At 44.5% G+C, this 25,079-nt stretch overlaps 1 protein-coding gene across 2 annotated transcripts in view; it reads right to left on the bottom strand.

Moving 5' to 3' along the window:
- Cmpy (crimpy) overlaps positions 1–25,079 on the bottom strand; it is a 125,251-nt gene that overhangs the window by 74,197 nt on the left and 25,975 nt on the right. For both annotated transcript variants that reach the window (XM_078191985.1, XM_078191986.1), the window contains one exon: positions 23,999–24,136. In XM_078191985.1, coding sequence (XP_078048111.1) covers positions 23,999–24,136 — 138 coding nt within the window. The remainder of the gene's footprint in view (positions 1–23,998; positions 24,137–25,079) is intronic.

Here is a 25,079-nt window from a genome sequence, read left to right as displayed (position 1 = left end):
ATACGTCGAATAATTAGCTCGAATAAAATTTTATTCCGATGACGAGACCAGTAAATTCTTTTAATAAAATCTAATTCGTACGATAGGACGAATAAATTCCTAGAATAAATTCCAAGATAAAGAAATACATCGAATAAATAGCTCGAATAAAATTTTATTCGCGACACGCGTCGAATAAATTCGCCAAATAAAATTCGAATCGAACAACGCGTGGAACAAATGGTTCGAAAAAAAAAATGTTATTCGTGTGATATTTCGAGTAAATTCTCCTAGAAAAATTTCATCCCTGTGATATTTCGAATAAATTCACTGAAAAAAGTTTGTTCGTGTAATATTTCGAATAAATTCACTGGAAAAATTTTATTCGTTGACTATTTCGAATAAATTCACTGGAAAAATGTTGTTCTTGTAATATTTCGAATAAATGCACTGGAAAAATGTTATTTGTTTAATATTTCGAATAAATTCTCCTAGAAAAATTTCAATCGTGTAATATTTCGAATAAACGTTTCGAAAAAAATCATTCGTGTGATATTTTGGATAAACTCTCCCAAAAAAATTTTATTCGTCTAATATTTGGAATAAATCCTTCTAAAAAAAAAAAATTTTGTTCCTCTAATATTTGGAATAAATTCTTCTAAAAAAAAATTTCGTTCCTCTAATATTTCGACTAAAATCTCCGACTAAAATTTTATTCGAGCAACCCCATCGACCGAATCCTCCGACCACAATTCCGACCCCGAATATAATTCGAACAACGCAACGAATAAACGCGTCTCGTAAAATAGTATCCTCTAACGCGCGCGTCGAATAAATTCACGGAATCTTATACCGTTCGTAGAATAATACATCGACAAAGATTCGCCGAATAAAATACGTCCGCCACTGTTAGGGACAGAGATAGAGAAACAGACAGACAGAGAGAGAGAGAGAGAGACAGAGAGAGAGAGAGAGACAGAGAGAGAGACAAGAGAGAGAGAGACACAGAGAGAGAGAGAGAGAGACAGAGAAAGAGAGAGAGAGAGAGAGACGCTCGCGCGCCTACGTAACCGGCGCATGGAAGAAGAGCCGGGGGTAGCGTCTTGGAAGCCGGCCGTAAAGAGAAAAGAAGAAGAAGAAGCGGGGGAGTGTACAGGTGATAAGAGCCATTGTAGACGCGATGAATCATGGCACGGTATACCGAGGGTTCTCCCGTCTCTCCGAACAGGGAAACTGTCGGACCAGGGGGATGAACAGAGGCGGAGGAGGAGGAGGAGACGGGGCGGAGAGAGAGAGAGAGAGAGAGAGAGAGGAAACCGGAGCAAGCGCGAGGCACCGGGGGTCATGGGGGGAGAGAGAGGTTCGGGTCGAATGGATGCTCTTAGTGATTACATTTGCAAGTCAAACGAACTAGTCGACAAGATGGTCCTGTATACTTATATACATATAAAGGACAGCGATCAAAAAAAGGGTCAAAGGACGACGAGGCTAGATGAAAAAAATGGAGGGATATCGGGACGGGAAGTTGCGCGCTGCCTGGCAAAGCGTCCCGAACGACCTCGGAAAGAATAAAGGAGCGGAGAGCCCGGGGTACGGGGGGGGACGGGGGGGGACGAGGGGCGCGGAAAAGCTTCGCGTCGCCGGGAGGGTGGGCGCGGAGTATGGAAAACGAAGCGAATCGACGAAGGGAATGTGTCGTTGCTCCCTACCCCCTCCATCTCTCTCTTTCTTTCTTTCATACCTTCTCTCTCTCTCTCTCTCTCTCTCTCTCTCTCTCTCTCTCTCACTATCTCTTTCTCTTTCATTCTGCCTCGCTCCCCTGCCACACCTTTGTCAGCTTCGGCGCAGGAAAAATAAAGGAGCGCGGTGGGCCAAGGTGGGTGGCGAAGATTGAGAAAAAAAGGCCGGCGAAACAAGGACCGGGCGTCGAAGAAAGCGGCGTCGGAGAGAAAACGGCCCCGGCGAAGTCGGCGGGGAGAGGGACGGGGGCGGAAAGACCCCCGGCGCGGAACGACTAGGCAGGTTTATCCCGGACTAGCTTCATTTTCAGCCCTCGTCTGAATATAAAAGACAATTTAATTATAGGGGGATTTTCAAAGGCGAGTCGCGCCGGGCTCTTGCCACCCGCGCTGCTCGTTTCGCAGAGCGGCCGCTCCTGCACCCTTGCCGCTCGCGCGCGCGTGGCTTCTCTTCCTTTGTTCGTCCATCGATATCCGGGGATTACCCGTCAAATCGAAGGAGAGACGCTTCCCGCGATCGAAAACGAATCGAAAGAACGCCTCGTCTATCGCGACGCGCGTTTTAAGGGGGCGGCGACACCGACGAGAAGCTGTTCCGACGAAAGCTGTAGCTAAATTAAAGTCAATGTTATCTGTGTACCGATAGTAGTATTGTTGCTAAGAGAATGGCGCTCTGTTTGATGTAAGCGTTAATGTTATGCTGGCAACGGTGCGGTAGGAAGGTTATTGTAACGTGGCACTTCGAATGTACAAAGTACCGGGGCCGGGTAAATTTAACCCTTTCGCTACGGCGAATCAGTCTTTCGATATAAATTGCTACAGAATACAGGAAAAATAACATTTCATTATTACCGAGAAAGCAAATCATTGGAAAAATAAAATACAAAATTTCCGTGTTTCAGCGCTGAATTAAAGGAACAATGTATACATTTTTTAAAGGAAAAAGCATCGCTTGAAATCTGCACGTAACTGCGAATCACGGCCTCGCCCATTGTCCGAATACTTGCGCGCGTTAGTCGGTGTATGCATATGCAACGAGAAGTTGGCAGGCGGCTGCCAAAGTCGGCGTCAGAGCCGCTGCCAGAGAGAGAGAGAGAGAGAGAGAGACATAGGGAGAGCCGCAGCGACGGGGACGGACGGTGGGCGTTTCGGTTTGGTTTCGCCCGGAAAGAAAATGGCCGCGGATTAAAACGCGATTGAAACGGAAATATGGGTCGGCGGACGGCGTTTGTAGCTTGCCGCGCGGCGAGTTACAGCAACCCGGATTTAAAACGCGTCACCGCGTCGGGAGGTGGCCGGTGCGAAACGCGCGGTCCGCGGACGCGAAACGTCAACCGAACAAAAACAAAAACGAGGCGGCGCGCTGGTCTTTCGGGGTCGAGCCAACACCGCGAGCAAATTATATCGGACGCATTTCATTCCTTGTCGGGGGGGGGGGGGGATCTCTACCTGCTGAACGTGTTTACCGTCGGTTGATTTACAGGCCGAATGGAACCGATACGCCGTTTCCCACTCCCCGGCGGAAAACTGGCCCTTTTTTTTTTATTCAGCGTCTGGAAATGTCGCGCGAGAATCGGATTGGCTGACGAGGAAATGGAATTGGTAAATGTTGCAGGTGTGTGCGGTCTGTGAAGCAAATGTTATGGACAATAAAAATTGTCTACGTTAATTGCTAGATGATGTTTTATAATCATTTTTAGGGTATTAAAATTATACATTTTATAATTTTAATTAATTTAATAAATAATACATTTAATTTAATAAATAATTTAATTTAACAAATAATACATTTTTTAATTTTATAATAATTTTTATCTGTTTACCACGTCCGTCGCCGCGTCACCTGAGCGACATTAACCCTTTGCGCTGGAAGCCATTTTAACTGTAAATTTGAAATAATTTTTCCGACGTATTTCCATTCTAAGTAACGAAGTGCATTTTATATATACCAAATTCACTCTTGCGATTCACGCTGAAACTTTCATTTTTAACAATTTATCAGAAATTAAACTTTGTTGCTGTAAAAATTATTTTAGTAGGTTGCAATGTGCACAGCTTTCGGCGGGGGGAGGGGGGAGAGGCCCGTTCAGGAGTGGCGCAACGGCGGACCGATTCGCCGCAGCGAAAGGGTTAACAAAATCCGGGATCACTTAATCGCCGAGCCAATGGGACGCGGCGCAGTCACGTGGACCCCTCTATCGCGTTTTCCACGGAACGATCGATGGTAATTTTGCAATGAAACTTTAGCATTTCGAACACACGCTTCTTCCAGCGTATTCGAATCGCCCTCTCCCCTCACCCCTCACCACTCCCCCTTCTCCCCCCGTGGCAATCGAACGGCGCCGATCCGACGAAAGTATTTCACGTCGGTCCGTGTTTTTCGTCTCTAACGATGCCACGTTGGGGAGAACGGTAATTGGTCGAATTCAATCCTATTGGGTTTTTAATGGCTTCGATTGTTGCGCGGCCGACGGGCGTACAATAAAAATTCCGAAATTGGTTGTTCCGATCGTTGCAAGCCGGGACTTCCGATATAATAAAACAAACGAAAACAATATGGAGAAGAAAATATACCAAAAAAAAAAAAATCAAAAAGCAACTGTGGATTGACTGCGAAACCAACTAAAACAAGCGAGCGAACGAGAAAAAAAAAAGCAGAAAAACGAAATCGCGAGGAGCGATGGAAAAAAAACGAGGAACAATGGGAAAATCGATAAATTCGGGGAGAAATGAGAAACCGGGGGAAGGGACGGAGAATGGATGAGGGAGAGTGGGGGAGAAGGAATTTGGTATAGGAAGGATGGATAGCGAGAAGTAGAGGAAAAATCGAAGAACGAGATAAATGTGAGAAAGAAAATAAAATCGAAAAACAGAATAAAAGAGAAAGAGAAAAGAAAATCGATAATCAAAATTCGAGTGAAGAACAGGATAAAAGCGAGAAATAAAATAAAAGCGGAAAAAAAAAACAGAATAAAATCGAAAGGCGAAATAAAATCGAAAAACAATGGAGAAATCGAGGAGCGAAGGAAAAAATGGGGAACAAAGGAAAATCGATAAACGAAGATGAAAGGCGTGAAACAAAGGAGCGCTTGAAAAACAAAATGAAATCGGGAAACAAAGGAGAAATCAAGAGACAAAGAATTAATCAAAAGACAAGGGAGAAATCAAAAGACAAAGAATTAATCAAAAGACAAAGGAGAAATCAAAAAACAAAGAATTAATCAAAAGACAAAGAAGAAATCAAAAAGCAAAATACAAATCAGAAGACAAAGAAAAATCGAGAAACGAGGCGAAAACTGAGAAACAAAGAAAGACCCAAGGAACGAAGGAAAAATCGAGAAGCGAAGAAGAAAAGGAAAAATCGAGGAGCAAATGAAAAATCGAGAAACGAAGGAAAGCAAAAAACAAAAGGATCGGAGAAAGTAATGAAATTCGCCGAAAACGTACGCGACCGATAAAACCTGTGGAAGAAAACCGTCCGCGTTCGCCCCCCGGTCGTCGGAATCGAACGGAAAGAATGGGGAGGGGGGCTGAGCGTGGCAGGGGTCTCCCCCTCGATGTTTACGGCGCGAACGAAACACAATGGGCAGCAGCGTACCGAGAGTTTTTCAGGAAACCGATTAAAGCCGCCGGTTTAATGGCGGAAACGCCGCTGTCGCGTCGCGCGCCGACCCGCCGTCCTCCGTAGAAACGCAACAGATGTCAAATCGAGGAGAAGCGGATAATACCGGAGTGCATCGTAAACGTAATTGCCGCTGAGTTATACCGCGAAACGCTCCCGGGCCGGTTCTTTTCAACGACAACCGTAATTATCATTCGCTATTAGAAATTCGAGAGAAACGCGCGGAATCGTCCGGCCAGGTGTTTGCCTTGCTCGCGCTGGGACACGAAGCCACGCGAACGACTTCTAAAACCACTACTTCTTTTCAACCCTTTGCCCTCGAAGCCATTTTATCTAAAAAATATGAAATAATTCTCCTGGCTCATAGTATTTTTATTCTGTACAATAAAGTGCACCTTTACGCCTGCGATATTGATTCTTACGATTTATAGCAACGATTTCGCTACTCAACAAGGTTTTTAAATCTCAACTTTATTATTATAAAAATTATTATCGAACGCAATAGAATAATTTTAGTGGTGCCTCGGAGTCACCATTCGAGTGCAAAGGGTTAATACTGGACTGGTATGCTAGTTTTTAATTTTAGTATTGTTAAATTTTATATATTATTTTTATATATTATTTAATATATTAGGAACGGCAAGAAAATAGAAATAATTTCGTTCTTTGAACGTTATTCAATTTTAAAAGGCGTTTAAATATTTTCGCGGACTCGCTGTATTCCTTTGAAATTTTGATCGAAAAAGTATCCGTTGCTCTTCTGGCTGCGCGACCACTGCTCGCCTGGACGGCTGGAAACGGAGGCCCGTGGGCGAAGGATCGATGGCGGACCAGCGAGGATCCGTTTCCGTGGTAAATCATCGCGGCGCCGAAACAATGAACATTATTAAACACTCGCGGCAGCGGAAGATCCAAACGGACAGGACCGAGCGAAATCTTTCGCGATAAAGAGAGCGAGAGATTGAGAGATTGAGAGAGAGAGAGAGAGAGAGAGAGATTGGAGGAGAGGGGCGGCGGCGAGGACGGGAGATTAGAGAGAACAGAGGACGTAACCGGAATGATCGCGGTGCCATTTACATATAAATTGCTCGCCTAAAATCATACCCGCGTTTAATTTTCCGCTGCCGAGAGCCAGCATGCACGGCCGCGCACCACCCGGCTTTGCTGCTTTTAAATTGCCGGGACGTATCTGTCCGCTCTGATCGAGGTTAAATCATGTTAGCCGCGTATAATTTCTAAAGAGCCGGACCGACATTATCGGAACCACGGTCGAATGGAAACTACGCCGGGGGGGGGGGGGGGACGGCGGAGGTGGGGAGGTTAACCGACCGCCTCGTTACTTTCGCGCAAATACCCGGTTGAAAATCTTGCCATTCTCCGTGCCCGGCTTGGCTTCCGGTGTTCCGAGAATATTAAGGCAAATATCTTTCCCGCTCTCCCGTAGTTTTAGGGCTGTTTTCAGCCTCTCGGCGATCGTCCGGGGCTCTGTATCCGCGCACCCATGTGCTCGCGATCCGACCGGGCCCGACGACCATCGCATCCTGTTCCCGGCGAATTTAACTCCAGTTTTCGCTCCCGCTTAACCCTTTGGCTACGGTCCGCTAAGTATGGCGAAGTTTTATTTATTTTCAATTACTTAGAAATTATTGAAATTATTATTTCAATTTTATTTAGTTTCAATTATTAATAATTGAATTTCATGATAAACGGTGAAACGGACGCCTAAATGTATTATAATTAATCACATATATATATCTAGACAATTTTTGCGATATCTGGCGAAACCTATCGTCGTTTACATTACCGTTAAAATTTCTCTCTTCCTCTATCTTTTCTTCCCAAGTCGTCTATCTTTCTTTCCCAACCAAAGGACAATCCGAGAGAAATCACTCCGCTGTCAAAATACCTCTAGCAACGCTCTATAGCACCTGCGCATTTCGATGCGGGTGACCCATCGCGCGCTTATTATTACAGTTAATTAAGAACTGTTCCGCCAATACAATAGACAAACGCGCTTACCCACTAGGTTATGCGATATTCTACCCCCGTGAACGACGTCGGATTGTTGTAGGACGTTCCTACACGCATTGCTCAAAGGAAACCTTCGGCGCACCGGAGCCCAGCAAAAGGAACAGTCGGTGGCGCGCGCGCGCGCTGCGTCCCGCTGCGATATTCCCGGGTCCAATTCCGTATAAACAACTACGGCGAATCCATCATCGTCGAGCGGTGTATTCTTCCTGTGCCGCGGTGCCGCGGTGAACGTTGTCTACGGACCGCGGCGCGGCTAACACACACACTCACAGCCCATCCCAGCCAGGTCCTACGCGGGGGTCTGGCTAGTAAAATAGCTTTCGCGCTCGCGAATGTTTCGACGAGTCCCGGGATATCGTTCCGGAATAATTAAGTCCTTACCCGTTCATGGAAATTGTAGCGAACCCGGAGGGGCTCCCGGCTCGCGCGTTTCATACTTCACGATGTGTACGGAGGTCCATCGCGCGAGCAAATAGAGCCGGGGAATGGTAGGGAAGACGACGGGAACAGACAGAGGGATAAATTGAAACTGCCGCGGCGCATTCTACCGGGGGTACATATGTACATAAACCTCGGCGAAGAGGGGCGGAGAGGGGCGGAGAGCGACGGCGAGAAAGAGGGACGAAAAGAGAGCGAGAGAGAGAGGGGCGAAGAGAGAGAGAGAGAGACAGAGAGAGAGAGAGAGAGAGAGAGAGAGAGAAAGCGCCGGAGAGAGAGGCGCGCCACGTTAACCGAACATTTATGTAAAGCGTCTAGCTCGGCTTCCCCGGCTACGGACCGACATTGTCCGTCCATCCAGCAACCCCCCGGCATTCTTTTCTCAACTCGGATTAACCCTTGCCGCCGCTGGCGCCCACCCCCGTCGCTATTTCGCCTATTTTCCGAGCCCTCGGCGAAGAAAAACGAGCCGGTAACGCGCGTCCGCTCCTCCGCTAGAAAAAACTTCTCGCTTTTGTTTTCCGAGCGTTGATCGATTTCACGCGGACTTGCGCGCGTCCGTCTATTCGTTATCTACGCGATAAGGACCTGTACTCGATCGTAGCTATTTTATATAACATTTTACTGTTCTGATTTTATTTTACAATTTGATCGTTAACCTTGCGTTGGTGGTGGAATTATTCGGACAGATTTTGAAATTAATTTTTACTGCGATCTGTTATTATTACTAGGAAGAATGTTGCGCTGTTTTAAAATAATTAAATTGATTACTTTAAAATTATTGTTCAAGATTATTATAGAAATTTAAAGTGATAGTAGTTTATTAAATGGTTCTGGTATATTAAGTCAAGGCTTAGAATTGAGAAATAGGGGTTGAAATTATATATAGCATTAATATAGTATTGTAATAAAAATTATATATAATATACTAGTAAGTCACGTTACAGAAATAAAATACTAAATAATAAAAAAGAATGATAAAGGAAGTAATGCCACTCGAATTTTCGGATTGAATAGCCTCTGCTTTTATAAAAATTGTGAGGGTTTTTTGAGAGGATGTGAACCGTGGTTTAAGTAAAGAAAACGATCATTAGTTTCACACACGCGAGATTTACTATATACATAACCTAACGGACACGTGCGTACGCTACGAGAGTCACGGTAAGAAGAAGGGGCATCACGGCTTAGACAAAAGCATGCCGAGGCGCGTCGAAGGGGGGGCACCGATCAACCTTATGGCCGATTTCCAACAAAAATCCACCGCGATATAAAAATATTCGCATCAGAAACTCGCGGATCTTAAAATACTGCTATATCGCGGCGCTATTGGTTTCATACAAGCGGTTTCGATAAATAAATAAATGGCAGGCCTCGATTCGACTATCTCTGTGTTAGCGGCGTCGCGACGAGCGAGGATGCGGCCGGGGAACTGTTTTTCTACGCGGAACGCGTCTGGCAGTCGACGACGACGTAGCGGCGAGCCTGTCGACCGGTTGCCGGGCAGAAATTTGATTGGTTCCGATCCCCCTGTTTCGGTCGACCCGGCTGTTAATTCATTTTTTTTTCCCTCCGCAATTGGAATCGGAACGGCCGCGCCGAGTGCAGAAGCAAAGCGTGTGCAGTATGCACGAACAGCGCGAGAGAGAGATACCCCGGTGGTCTCCCGGTATTATATTTAACGCGCCGGCCCCCGCGGTTTATTGCTTGACCCAATTAATTTCAACATTCGGAACTCATCGGGAACCGCCGTTCCGGGCACCTCGTTTCGGATTTATAACGTTGCCGGAGCGGACCGTTTACAACGAAAACGGCCGTTTACGCGGCCGGCCGCGTATTGAAATCGCGCGCGCGCGCGCGCGCGGGCACGTTTCACGAACCGAACCGAATCGATCGAGGAACGATTTTCTGCCGCGCGTCGCGGCGGCCTCGCGGGAGCCTTAAATGCAACAGGAAATCCCGTCGACCGTCGTTTTACACGCGCGATTAACCCCTCGGCGGAACAATCTCTTTTTACAATCGCGACAACAATTGGGTCTAAAACGACCGCGGTAATTTCTTCGAAATAAAAGAATTTACGGATTCATCGCTTGTTTACGTCCGCTTGAACTTTTAACCCTTTGCGGTCATATGTCTACCCTCAGCCACTAATGCTATTTATTTATTCCCTTCGCCCTTTTTTAATTTTTATATAATATTAACCATTTGCACTCGAGTGGTGAGGCACCACTAAAATTATTCTGTTGCAAAATAATTTTTGTAACAATAATGTTCAGATTTGAAAAATTATCAAGTACTAAAACTGTTGGCAGGAGTCACAAGAATAAATTTTCTATGCATAAAAATTGATTTTCTTAAATAGAATGGAAATACCACGAACTAGAAAAATTATTTCAGTTTTACAGTTAAAATGGCTCCGAGCGCAAAGGGTTAAGTTTTAGTGAGGGTAAAAGGTACATTATGTGTGAAGAGAACAGTGTGATGAATGCGCTCGGGCCAGCTGACAAATGCCAAATTTAACTACCGTGATTTACCAGTTCGCATTAATCTGTTCTTATCATCCAAACCTCTTCTAATCCCATGAAACGATCGTTATCGCCTCCACTGATTTGTTTGCGTCGTGAGAAGGTATGGATGGCACCTTGTGCCACTAGAAGATTTCAAGAAGTCGCGAAAAAACGCGAATAGATTCCGGGGGGAAGGGTGTGTGTCTGGAGGAGGGGAAGGAAGAGTTTCGCCGTCTGGCGAACGTTATCAAAATTGAATTCGCGAACGTCGCGCGCCGTTATAGAGGAAGAACGGGAGAAGGGAGAGCCCGGCAGTATGGGGAAGAGAACGCGAGAGCCCAGGAACGTTCAACGTTCTTCCATCGTTATTTATGTCTTCGACGCGACGCTCGGCAGAGCCATTCTCGATATACAATAGAAATTTGTTCCTGCGACGTGTCGAGCAACTCGAACAGAACCGGGGAAAAAAGGGTAAAGAAAGGAGAGAAAGAGAAGAGGAGGAGGAGGGTGTGCCGGCGTCGGACGATGTAAATGTAAAAGGATGCGAGGGCCGGAAGAAGGGCCGAAGGCACGCGGAAACATTCCGCGGAGTCTCGGCAGTGCGAAAAGTGTCTCGGATTTGCGACGTTTATTCGTTTATTGAATTTTTACGGGGAGCTGATCGTTGACCGTCAAAGAACATAAAGATTTAGAATGATCTGATCTTTGACCTTTATATGCAAAGCAGATATTAATGTCTAAATTTTTAGAAATTTACTCTGATAAATATCTTACTATAAATAAATATCTTACTGTGAACAAGTATTAAAAAATGATGAAATTGTTCAATATTTTCTAAAGCGAGAATTTGTTCCGAGCTCCGCTGGCTTTTCTCTCGCCGGCTGGATCCGCGACCCGGGCGGAACCCGCTAAAAAATAACGTAACCGCAATTTTTTAAATTATCCTCCGCGGACCCAGCAATTTTAACTCGGAATCGAAAATTAGTTTCCCCCGACCAATACCATTCCCAGTTTATGCAAACTTGCGCATTTTGTACATACGGAATTGAATTCCGCGCGACTCGCGCAACAGTTACATTTTTTTTTATCAGTCTCTCTCTTCTTTTTTTTTAGTATTTCCGGTTTGTATAGCCTAGCCCGCGTTTTACACGTACGAAATTGCGTTTTGTGACTCGTGCAACGGTTACAATTTTAACAGGCTTTTCCCGTTAATAAATGTTATTGCTGTTATTATCATCGTCGGATATGTGGAGTAAGACATAAAATAAACGTAAAATAAAAATGAAGTGGAAGTAAAATAAAAGTACGATACAGTAGAAATCAAAATAAAATTGAAATGAAGTGCAATAGAAATAAAGATAAAATGCGGTAAAAATAAAACGAAATAAATATAAAGTGCGGTAAAAATAGAAATACAATCAAAATAAAATGCAGTAAAAATAAAAATAAAAATAAAAATAAAATGCAGTAAAAATAAAATAAAAATAAAATAAAAATAAAATGCAGTAAGAATAAAAATAAAAATTGTCGCAAATTCGTAGTCGCAGACACAAATTCGCGATCGCAGTGCGATCAAAAAAGCGATAGACAAGAGCACCCAATTCGCGTCAAAGGACACATGATCGAGTCCAGCCCCGATATCCATAAGTTGTCGCACGTTCCCGAACACGGAGAGAAGTTCCCCGGTATCCGGTATGAAATATTGAGGCATCGAATTGAAACTTCTCCAAAATCGCCGGAGAATCAAGGAGCCGGCCAAGGACTTTCATAGGCAAAAGATAATATCGTATTTCTTCCTTCTCTGGCCGAGTGTGTGTGTGTATGCGTGTGTGTGTGTGTGTGTGTGGTCTTATAGATCTTATACAGTAGATTATGTAGCTGTACACGGACAGATCCGGTCAAAGGGAACCAGGGGTGAGGGGGGGAACCGGTGATGGAGAGAAGATCGGGATCAGATTGATTGCTCCTTTCACTCTCGCAGCGCCTCAAGGCCGAGCTATAGGACGCGCCACGGACCAGTGCGATTCGTGACCTGAAATCGAATCTCGGGCACCTCCGATCCGCGACACTTCCTTCCGCGTGAAGCCGGCCAACGGAATCGCGGAGTAGCACGCGATTCGCATCGCTCCTCGACTGCGGTCCATCGCCAGGTTTTTTTACAGCTCGAGGAGATCGACTGCTAAAAAGTTCGAGCCACCTTCTCTCCTTCTATTTCTCGCCTTCTTCTACTTCATCGCCGCCGTTGCATACCAAACGCGGTAAAAAGTTATTTGAATAACATATTTCTCCGATGAAAAGCTAATTCGCATAGTTTATTGAAAACTATGATTTAACGAAACTTTTTTCATTTATTAATTCTAGCGTCAGGGTTTCGAATAAAATTGTGTTACTCTTCTTGAATGAAATAATCACTGTAGCCTTTTTGAGTTACGCTAAATGTCGTTTTTACAGCTCTGCTGCATTTTCAAGTTATACCAAAATGAATGCGTTTAAATAACATTTTATCTTTTAATTACGAGGGCAGCGGAATGCGGCGGTCGTTTTAGCTACATTTTATTGACCGAAGCTTTCGTATTCAAAGCGGCAACTGCTACACTTGCTTATTTTTATGCCTTACATTTTATTGAGTAAAGCTTTCATCTTAAAAGAGACACTTGAATATTTTTACGTTTTAGCGAAAAATTTCTTTTACGTGACACTTTTGCTGAATTTAATTGGGCAACATCGTGAAATGTTAACATTTTTACAATTCACCTAGATAGGTTATGATAACTACTTGGCGGTGGAAGAACAGATTTTGAACACTGAAATTGCCGCTACAAAATAAAAAAGAATATACTATAATATACTGTACTATAGTATATATGATAGAATAATAATATAATAGTATACAATAGGGCAGATATTGTATACTACAAGTACGTAACCATACAGAATGTAACAGAAGTAAGACTTACTATACAGTATAATAAACTATAGTATACTATAATAAACTATGCCAAAAATCAAGAAATAGGGGGAGAGACCCAACTTCACCTTTACATAGTAAAAAAACAAGAAATCAAAGGCTATCCAGACGATATAAGATATAAAATATTTTCTGCCGCGTTTGACACGCGACGAGCCTCGGCGCGCATCGATTCGTCTCCCCGCCTTCGTATCGCCGGAAATAATCCGGTACATTGTTTCGCCTGCCTCGGAACGGAGTCGTAGTAAAAGGATTTCTCGCAGCGATCGAATCGGCCGCGGGCCCCCGCTTCGATTTCGACGACGACCCGATATACGTCGAGGTAATTAAGCCGAAAAGTAAACTACCTACGTAGCTACGAACGCGTAGGTTAATCCGAGCATGCTTCAGCCCCCCCCCCCCCTCTCATTCGGCCCGATGGTCGATGAACCAATTAACTGAATTATCGAGTGGCCATTAACCGGGGGGCAAGCGTTCGAGTCTGACTAATGCACTCGCATTGAAAACGTGCTTTAAATTCGATGCTTGTCGAATTCCTTCCGCGCGATTCCGATAAATCTATTCGACTACGGCGCCCGCAACACCGAAGATTACCATCGGAAACGGGATTACCCGGCCCCATACCTCTCTCTCTCTCTATCTATCTCTTTGGCTCTCTGGTTCTCGCTCCGACTCCCCAAAGCCCGGGAAAAGAAGCTTTTTTACCAGGGAACGGAAATATGAACGAGAAACGGCGCTGCTGCTGCTGCTGCTGCCTTCCACTTTCTCGACATTTTTCCCCGGGACCCTTTCGGGATCGTGCGAAGCAAGCCGATCAAACTTAAACCCGAGGAACAGTGGAAATTCTTTTATCCCGATACTCGATAATACCTATTATAAATTGTTCCCTTTTCCGGTCGCGCTGGTACGAATGCCTCGTACGTCCAAAAGTCCACATTCGCGCCGTAGGGCTGGTCGGAGCAAGGATAACCTTTTCGAGCACTTATTTTAACAAAATAAAATTTCTGTGATGTATAGTCACGCAGCGAATTCATTTAGTGGTACAATAATAATTGTATCGGCTAAAAAATAGTTTACAACGAATCTGAAATTAAAGAATTAATTTCCACCGCGAGGATGGATCGTAATAAATTTGTTTTATTATTATGTATGGTTAATATTAATTAATTTTAGAGCAAAGAGAAAAGCTAAGAAAAATGGTAATTTAGTTATGAAAATCTTTATTTGATCAAAATCCATCGGTGCCTAAGGGGTTAAATTGTAATAACAGTTTTCCTTGGTTAATAGATAAGGTACTAAAGAATCGGCGCGCCCCAATTTTTAAATATCGGAATTTGTATGAAAGAAGCGTGCAGCAGTGGCACAACCAAAAGCTTCCACCTTTCTTGACCGAAGTTTGTTAACCACGAAAGACTATAATTAAATGTAACCACCTAAAAGTGTTTCAAAGTGTTTCAAAGTGTTTTCGTACAAGGCTCTCTCTCTCTCTCTCTCTCTCTCTCTCGTTGCCCCATAACTGCGAGTGCTCTTTACTCCATATGTGGGGCAGAGAGAGAGCTAATTACTTCGTTCGTTTATATGCAGTTTTAAAACTACTTTAAGGTTCTTTTCAAACGCGATGCTTTGGAATTATATAGAGAAGATATGAATTATAATTTGCTTCAGCACACTTTTGCCAAAGGAAACGTTTTCTGTCTTTTGCCGAACAGTTTTTCTGCGCTGCCTTCGCCGCGGTGCGTGATATCTAAAATCTTCATAAAATCGCTGTTATCCGACCGAGTGACAATTTCATAATAATAATACAATTTCATTTATAATATTTAAGAAAAACCTGACATTAAATAATTAAAAAGGAATATAATAAATTTCGGTGAAAAGAGTGTTTCGATCAGTCCCTTACAGTACGACTATTATACAATATGATCCAACATAATGCAATATAATCCAATATACTTCACCATAATAAAAAATAATAAAACACAACACAAAGTAAAACGTACGTTGCCCAACGGCTCGAACAAAACTGAAAAAAAGCGCAGGCCGGATGAAAACTAATAGCGTCGTAGTCCCTTCGAGCACGGCACCGGAATCAAAACAAACGTTTCACGCGCTCGCGCTCACCCCCACCACCGTGCGCTGTCCTCGAACGGCTTTGTTTTGTTTCGTCCGCGTCGATCGGGTCAGTCCGATTTCCTCGGCGCATGCAAACGAAGACGGTCGGTATCGATCCATCGCGTGCCTATTAACAGCTTCGTCGAAGCGATTAGCCGGAGGGGGGCAGGATTGCGATTCCTTTCCTACGTCGCGCGCCGATGTAATCCCAGTCGGCGCTATTAGCGAGTAAGATGGTCTCCCGGCAGCCAAGGGACCAACTTTTTCAAAGGCGGCGCTTCGGATTCCTCTTTCCCGGACAACCGGTCGTTTTACGAAGCACTGGAATTTCCCCGGGGAGTCTGGCAACCGGGGTCCGCTCCTCTCTCTCTCTCTCTTCTCTGTTCGCGCTTTTTAGATTGCTTCCGAGGACGCGCGGGTCGCGGTATACGACGCCGTTGACTTTTCCGGCGCCGGCAATCGGCGACGAACCGAACAACCGGTGAACAACCGAAAAAATGAGCGGAGGGGAGGACGAACCGTGTGGCGACTATAATAATGTTCTTGTTCTTTAAATTCTATCAGATTCGTTATGAAGATTTGGAATTTAGTCTTCTTGGAGCACAGTTTTTAAATCGAAATTAAGCTTTAGCTATATGTTATTAATATTTAAATATTATATTATACTTAAAATACTGTATAATATTTAAAATACCATATAATATTTAAATACAAATTTTCTATCCGCTGTAGGAATTTTTTAGTAATAAACGAGTAATGATCCAAGTAGCTGTAAAATAAGTGTAGTGAAAGGGGTTGATCGAACCACCCTGTCCAGCGAATCTATTCTATTTATTTTTTATTTATTCATTTAGCAGGCTTTTCTTAAGTACAATAAATAAAATAAATTACTAATAAATGGACATAAGTATCGTTAATTGTACAGGGTGTTCCAAAGGAAGGAAGACGATTTTAATTCTGCAAAAAAGTCGCCAATCTAGTTACAATTGCAACGACACACTATACGGAAAGATTGACGTATACTTCTGAGTTTAGAGAATCCTAAGCAACAAATCGTTCCGGTCACCTCGCTTGTACGTACCCATAGCCGGAGTCCCGGTAAAGGTAAACCGATCCGTGACTAGCCAGCGTTGCTCAAACTCGGCAAACTTTCGAAATTCACTTAAATCCAAAACGATTTTTTAATAGAAAGCTTCCTCCCATTTAACTTGCACGCGGATACAAACTTTGTTTTTATCGGCGCACCGCCGTTCCCTCTTTTCTCGGGGATTTTCTTTCGACGTTTCTTCCCTCTCTCTCCTTTTTTTTCTCTCTACCTTACTCTCGTTTTTTTCTTCTCTGCTGGCCCGACGACGCTGTTCGTCGTCGAAAACGCGGAAGTAACTTTCGCAGGAGACGGCCCGGCGCGCGCAATTTCTACTTCGCCCGCGTCCAACCGGAACCGTCTTTTCTTCGCGCTTTGTGTCCTTTCACGGCCGCCGCCATGAAACCCGGGGACACAATCTATTCATGGTATAGCGAACGGTGCGAGAGGCGCGCGCGAGAGCCAACAACCGACCCCCGGAGTTCGGTCTCGCGAGGATTACACCGGGCGTCAGCGCCAACAGAAATACGCGATCCGACCATCCGCCGCCGTCGCGCGCGCCGTCATCCGGCTGTATATTTTCCAACTCCTGCGAAAGTATCGCCGCGTCGACCGAGAAAACGCGTCGCAGTATCGTTGTGTTATGCGTGTTTGTCAAAACGCACAAAGATAGACTGCGATCTCACCCCTGCCAACTAGCAAATAAATTAGTAAATGAAGAAGACAATAAACGAAATATTAAAATCACCAATAATATTAAAAGAACAAATGGCATAATAACATAGCAATAATATAACCAAGGAACTACAAACAAAATAATAGAGAAAAAGAAGGGAGGATTTTCCTGAGGGTGTCGCACCTGTTCAAGATACTAATTCGAGCAACAAAATGATCGGAAAGCTCCCACCGGTTCGAAATAAAAAAGAATAAAAAAACAGCCGCTTCATAATAGATAATATGTACATATTGCGCCGTTTCGCCGGGCTCGCAGCGAATTATACTCGGCCGGCTGTCGCGAGAAAAAAAGAAGTAGCCGGGCGCGGAAAGTTTGCGAGTCCCTTTGTGCCTGAAAGCAGCGTCTAGAAGAATTCTATTAATATTTAATATCTATGAGAACCGACGCGAGCGGAAACACAACGGCGCCGTGCCGGCGAATAAACATTGCCCACTGTGCTTTGCAAGCCGGGGCGAATATTCGTTTAAAAATCACCTTTAACGCGCAAAGCTGATAATCCATCCGGTCTGTAGAACGTTGCGCGCGCAGCCAGAAACGGAATTCTACCATCGAGCGTTATATTTCAGAAATAATTACCAAAATTAATAACAGAGCGCCGCCGCATAATCGGTGTCCAGTTTGCAGCCGATTAATTCCAAAGCGGCGCGAAAGAAACCGGAAGAGAGGCGAAGAGTTCGACGACTTTGCTAAACGGCTGCTAACAATGGCCGCCGACTTAACCGAGTCGCGGCCGGTTGAGCTCCCCATCGATTTTCCAGGAATTTCCAACGCGTTATTGTCCGAGGGTAAATGAAATTCGCGAAACCGTGACATCGGCGTTACACGGGTCGCGCCAAACAGCCGGGAAAACCGGGAACGCTGTGGAAGAAGTAAAGGCGAAAAGAGAAAGCGGAAAAAGGGATGAGGAGACAGGGCAAGGACAGGGGAGAAGCTGCGAGAACAGTTTAAAACAAGGCGCGCACGCCGGTCTCACGGCGAGAAGCGAGAACCGTGCTCTGGAACTACCAAACTACTATCGACTGCAGAAACTCGACGCATTCCGGAAGTCGGCGAGAACGCGCGCGAAGACATTCCCGCGCGGACTTCCACACGTATTTGTTAAGAACTCGAAACTGGAAAAAGACACGGGCGCCGCATCCGAAGCCGATAACGGAATTTCTATTTTCCGACCGTTCCGTGTCCCCGGAAGTCCCCCGCCGCGTCGCTAACGAGCCGCGGAGACCTTAGGATGCCAGATTTTCACGAGCACGCGAGAGCGAAGAATTTTTCGCGTTTCGATGTTAACAGTTTCACAGAGTTCAGACGGTCTCGTTGCCCGCGGAAAAATGCAGTTTGGAAATATTCGACGGGATCCGTCGGATGCATCCATATTCAAATGATAAATGCTCTGTCATGGATGCGATACGGTGAACCTAACTTTTCTGTATTATATGCGGGCGTGTTTGTGTGCGGTAGTGTGTATTTTTAAAATGACCTGAGCCCGTTTGTCAATTTTTTTTTACGACTGCAGTGACGGGTGTGAAGGGTGATGTGTATAGAGTCATTTTGTTTCCGAGGTTATTTGAAGTAATTTTTTCCTCGGTGTAAATCAATTCGTTGCTTTATTTATTAGTTATTAGCGAAAAATAGTGACCAATGAGATGCAAGATTTAATTGCTGTGAGGCGGCTGAGCTAATGCTATTTTTTGTTAATAACTCGTAAACAAAATCTGAGTTGCATTTGCACTAAGAAGAAGGTTTTTACCGGTTGCGAGTGACTTTTGGAACACCCTGTACTATTCACTTAACACGTTGAGCGCCGACAATCAGCCACTAAAATATCCACGTCGTTAAGGAAATTTAATTAATTAAAGCGAAGCTAGAAAGTTAATATTTATCATAGGGGATGGTATTAGAACTCTTTCGCAATCGAAACATTCTAGTCAAATTCAGTTTGTTCAAATATAATGCAATAAAATGAATTTTCAACATTGGTCAGAAATTAGTGTCAGCCATACGTGGCTGACGTGACGCTCGACGTGTTAATAATACGTTCTTCAACGTAGTTGGGAGCGAACTGCGTTAGAGACAAAGGTGGTCCTTCGCAGAGAGTTTAAAAAAGGGAGGGGGTCGAGATGTGCGTTGTCGGCCATTGGGCGGTAGACGGCGCGTCCTACGTATTGCTCTTCAATATTAATCATTTTCCGAACCTTTGCACGCGATAATATTTCCATAGTTTATACTTTATTTTTCCCTACGCGTTACGTTCTACCAGAATATTTTTCCCTCGAGCAAATCAATAAAATAAAATATATAAATCTCAGTACATGTATATTACAATGAAATATATATACATACCACTTACACGAGGCACGTGTGCAGGCGTAGCACGGCAACCGGATCCGAGGTTTAACGAGAGCATTCCGGATCCGTCGCGTGCCGTCGCGTCGAGTCGATGCCGGCGGTCGAACACCGACGAACCAATTCCGTGTCCGGATCGATCCGATAGATACCGCAGGCGCGAACAAATTCTTATCGTGCCTAGTCGGCGTATGGCGGTGGGAGCTTTCTCTCGAAGCGGAACGCAGAGCCACGTCCCGCGTTCGTGAAAGATGCGCCGTCGGGATCGCGATTAATCTTCGGTAAAAGTTGAACCGTTTGTCGGCGAGGTAAGTAGTCTGTGTGTCGTCGTCGTCGTCGTGACTCGCGGGGCTCGTGACTCGCAGGGATCGTGATCCGCGGGGCCACAGCACGCGGTGCAATGCGGCGCGATTTACGTGTGCATAACAGCACTGTGCAGTTTTGTGCAGCAGCTTGTAGAGCCGAGTATCGCTGGTTCGCCGAACGACGAAAGCCCGAGGTCTGCGACAACGTGCTGCGAGGGAGGAAAGTTCTTATCGAGTGTTTTCCGGCGGTCGATCCGACCTACTCCGCCAAATGAAATCTCTCTCGGCGTCTAACCGAGCGGAACCATTTAATTGCTGCCTACCTTGGCCTTTGTTCCCGGCAGTCGTTACGCTGGCCCCGGCGCGAGGCAGGCGAATTTCGACGACCCTTGCGCATGGTACCGTCGGTGCCCGGTTACCGCGAGTTGACCAACTGCTGCGCTTTAGTTTCGGTTCTAATTAATTTCTTATTTATCGAACACAGCATCTGCAATCTTTATACTATTTGATATCCTTCATTATTTAACATAGCAACGTATAGTAGGTGATATTTGACGATTAATTATAAAATAGACACTTGTTCATTTTTTGAATTAATTTTATATTCATCGGATAACGCGTATTAAATTCTTTCGTTTAGAAATAAATAATATATAGAAGAGAAATTGTATATTCGACGGATAGAAAATTAATTACGCCCGAAAACAAGGCTTTGAATACAGTAAATTATGCCCGAAAGCAAAGCAAAGGCGCAGCAATCACTTTGTAATTATTACACCGCGGATTTTATACATTTATAACAAAAACGAGCAAACGCGATTTAAAACCGTATTAAAATTAAAACGATTGAAGACCACCGATGCAACATTTTGAACTACCCGATGCTATTAAAGACAGATAAAAGTCTTGCCTCTCGCAAAACATTTTTATTTTTGCATAAAGATCCGCAATCCGGATCGTCGTCTTTTCGTTACGGCCGGCGACCAGCGGCAACGATTTTCTCCCGGTTCTCTCCGGCGTTCTCCCGAGAAATCAGGATTTCGAATTTCCCATTTTTTATGCGGTCGCCGGAGCGCGGAAATTCGATAAAAATTTAGGAAAGTTAGGTGCGGGCTCCCTGCGAATCCCGGGGAATTTCTTTCGTTGCCCGGTGTCCCCCAACCCTCCCCCAGGTCCATAAACTTTGGTCCTTTTTCGCGGCGTGCCGGCTAACGTGTTCCCACCCTAAAAAGGGAAGTTCTTAACGCGGCATTGTCGCCCCTTTCTTTCTCGTTTCGCGAGGCGAGGCGGCCCGGCTCTCGCCTACCAAATTGAATTAGTTGCCGGCGCCTCGTGGATTCGTAGGATCCCGTACCTCCGCCGTGTCGCGCGCGCCTAGGGCTGACCCAGCCCACCTTGCGATGCCATCCCTTTTCGTCCGCGCGCCTCCCGCGTAATTCGATTTCGAGCTCGTGCAACTCTTTCCGCCCTCCGCCCCTCTTTCCGCCATCCATTTCCATCCGGACAATTTTTTCCTCGCTAATAGACTGCGAGGCTTCTGTATTTATTTATTTACCACCGCGCGTTGAAAAGTTTAATAATAACACTGTGGACTTTATGTGGAGTAATGAGAGAATATTTAAGGAATTTTAAAATGACGCCGTGGTAGAATATAAAATAATTGAAATAAAATTTTTGGATACTGAAAACTAGAAATTTAGCATAAAAGCTAAAAATTTAGCACAAAAGCCAAAAATTTGGCAGAAAAGCTAAGAATTCAGCATAAAGCCAAAAATTTGATATAAAACCAAAGATTTGGCATAAAAGCTAAAAACTTCAGAGAATTGTTATATTCCGAAAAAGTTCGCGATATAATTATAATAATAATAATTTTATTTATCGATGAGACAGACCTTCTGTCACAGTGAGAGAAAGTAATGCGGTCGCATAAGGGTGGATAGAGAATAAAAGCCGTAGAATAAGAAAGACATGAAAAAGCTCGAGAGGAAAGGAAACATGGAATATAAATTGATTATGCGAGCGAGCATGGCGAATAGTAAGACGAACGGCGGAGAGCACTTACCAGGGGAAAGCTCGAATAAGGGTTGAAAGAGTCTACTTGATCGAAGTATCGATTTGAGCAACGAGTATTCAGCATGACAACTATGTATAAAGCTAATCCTTTGAACTCGAAGCCATTTTAACTGCAAATCTAAGATAATATTGAACGACCTGTCTCATTTTATATTATTACATCTCCATTTTATATTATTTATTCGTGCAATATATGCATCGGAAATTCAGTCTATGCAACAGTTATACTTTTAAATTTTATTTTAAAAACAGACTTGATACTGTAATATATTTATTATGTAAAATCTATATTGGTGCAATTTAGGTATTGGAAATTGAGTCTATGCAACAGCCATAGTTTTAACAATTTTTTAAAAGTAGACTTGATACTGTAAAAATTATATTAAAACGTCATATAACAATCTCGACAGACGTTTTAAAGTCACCGCGGAATTGTGAAGAGTTAATACGGAAAAATTAATCTTTTTATGAATTTTCCAGCCGTCTGAAAATAATGAAGAACGAGCGAACCTTATACTACCAGGCAGCTCATTTGTAAATAATATAAATAGCAAGGGTCCCAGGTGGTTGCCTCGCGAAACGCCAGATGTCTCATCAATAAGGAGAAAGTACGGCTCTTCCTCTCTCTCTCTCTTTCTCCTTCTCTCCCCCCTTCTCTCTGACTGATCGAACGCAGCCTCCCCATTTTTTGATTTACGCGAACAACGCCGTTACAGGAACCCAGAGTATCACGTCAGCCTGTCGCATACAGTTCGAATAGACCGAATACATCGAATAGCTCGAATATCTCGGACACGAGTATGCTGTATCCGGCTCGCACGGTATCACCGATCGCACGCCGACGTTCCCGAATATTTCCGAATATTCCCCGATATATATATCTTCAAATATTTTCGAAACATTTAATTAACCGGTCGGCTTGGAATCCGCGCGAATTCCCGCGGACGGAAAATCGCGTCGGCGTCGACGGGGTCGATTCATCAGCGCGCGATTATCTTTCCTCTCCCGATGAAAAATAATTTGATCGCCGCGCCCGGCCCGCCCGCGAACTTTGATCGCTCGCGCGAAACGTATTTTCCCGTTTATCAAGGATATAATGGGATATAATACCGGCGAATGAAAAATAACCCGTTCCCATCGCCGATATTAATAACTGTCGATCGATGAGCGAAGTGCGAATGAACGGAGAGGAAGAGAGGTAGATAGATAGATAGAGAGAGAGAGAGAAAGGGAAAAAGAGGTGAAAAAAGGAAAAGGGCCGCAGCGCGCATCGGCCCGAAATTGGAAGCGAGATACGCATTTCAATTTATTACCGGCGCGATGATAACCGCGACCCTAACGAGGACGCCGGGTTACGGATCGTATTGAAAATCGGCCGCCGCGGAACAAGAACGAATGGGAATCGACGGGCGGGAATTAATCGTGTATTTTCGGGGCGTGTTCGACGATTCGCCGGCGGCCGGGAACCTACGTGCCGGCGCGAATTCAACCTTTTCGCGCGCGGCAACGCCGATATTTTTTCTTTACGCGAGCCCCGGGCCCGACATTTAGAACGTTATTTAAACGCGGAAAAGTGGCTGCCGCTTTTCGAGCGATTTAGCAACGGATTCGCGCACGGGCTCTGAACCTGTACAGCGTTTATCAGAACTCGGATCGCGACCGATGTGGCAGAGATTTTCGGCGAGTCTCGCCGGAAAGTTCCGAGTCCACGAGATCAATTTCGACGAGGAGCGAAGTCGTCGAGGCTTTCGAGCCGATCTCGAGCCGATCTCGAACCGATCTCGAGCCGATCTCGATGATAAAACTGAAAATTACAAGGATCGATCCTGTTCCCCGGGAAACTGTATACAAGTTGCGGGAAACGGAAGGCGGATCCGCAGTTCTCCCTATAAAAGTCCAAACGGGATGGGAAAAGTGCATCCGCGGTTCGTTAACGAAATGCAAGCGTGCCCCGCGTAATTTCACTTTAATCCCTGAAACTCGATCGTCGATGAATACTAAACACACTCAATTAAAACTCCACCCCGCCGGTGAAACTTTGGCAGAGATCGACTGAAAGTGACTCACCTTCGGCGGCGTCGTCCTCCTCGTCGGCGACCTCCTCCTCCTCGGCGTTCTCCTCCTCCTCCTCCTCGTCGTCGTCGGCGTCCTCCTCCTCCTCCTCGTCGACCTCGTCGTCCGCCGCCGTGTCACCGGATTTAACATCTGAAACAGAGGTTGATATCAGCGAAGGAAGAGACCGCGCCGTGCTCGAACCAATTAATCCTCATTTTTCGCGCTCCTCGTCGGGGATCCTAGGCAACGCGGCATCGTCGCGACGCGAGAAACAGGCAGTTCCGTTGATCGAATTATTTCCCGGCGGACACGCGTAGATGGACGTCGGGAATTTCACTGTAAAATACAGGTCGGCCGTTCTTCGACGAACGAACGGTTTTTTCCATTGAATTAACCCCTCGAGCCGGATCGACGTGCACCACGCGTGCACACGTCAACGACGCTGCGTCGGCCTCGCCATGTATGCATAAAATACGCCGTATTATACAAATACAATGCGTTCGAAATATGTATGAGTGTTTCGCGTGCTCCCCGTCGATGTACGTCCGCGATTCGAAAATTAGCGAATACTTTTTCGTTCCATGCAGGAATAAGTATATTACGATATTATATTAATTCTCGATTACAGAATGTTTAATTCACGATTATTTAGATCGCGAAGATACGCGTATGAAATAAAATAATAAATGGTTGACTCTTTTTCTTTTTTTTTTATTTTCTGTAAATATATGTGCAGGTCTGGTATATAAAAGTGAAGTTAAATCAAAGGAAATTATTATCGTTAATTTATCAAATTATTGTTAATTTTTCAAATTATTATTAATTTGCCATATTATTAATAACCCTTTGAGGTCGACTCTAAAGCGCCGCTGAAAATGATCATGCAACGTTTAATAATTATCTTTTCCACGAAATAATTTTCACCACGATTATACACATTCAAAAAATTATTAAGAGCCTATAAATAATATTGTTGCGCGAGTTACAAAATTCAACTCCATAATGTGTAGAATGCAGGTTATAATTATAATTACAGGTTATGTAAAATGGGAACGCTATAAGTTTGTGAAAATATTTTCGATTCAATTTAAAA

Source organism: Augochlora pura, chromosome 10, assembly GCF_028453695.1.
Source record: "Augochlora pura isolate Apur16 chromosome 10, APUR_v2.2.1, whole genome shotgun sequence".
In the NCBI taxonomy this organism is placed as follows: Eukaryota; Metazoa; Arthropoda; class Insecta; order Hymenoptera; family Halictidae; genus Augochlora; species Augochlora pura.
Note: the sequence above shows the minus strand (reverse complement) of the source record. Positions and strands in the feature narration are given on the sequence as shown.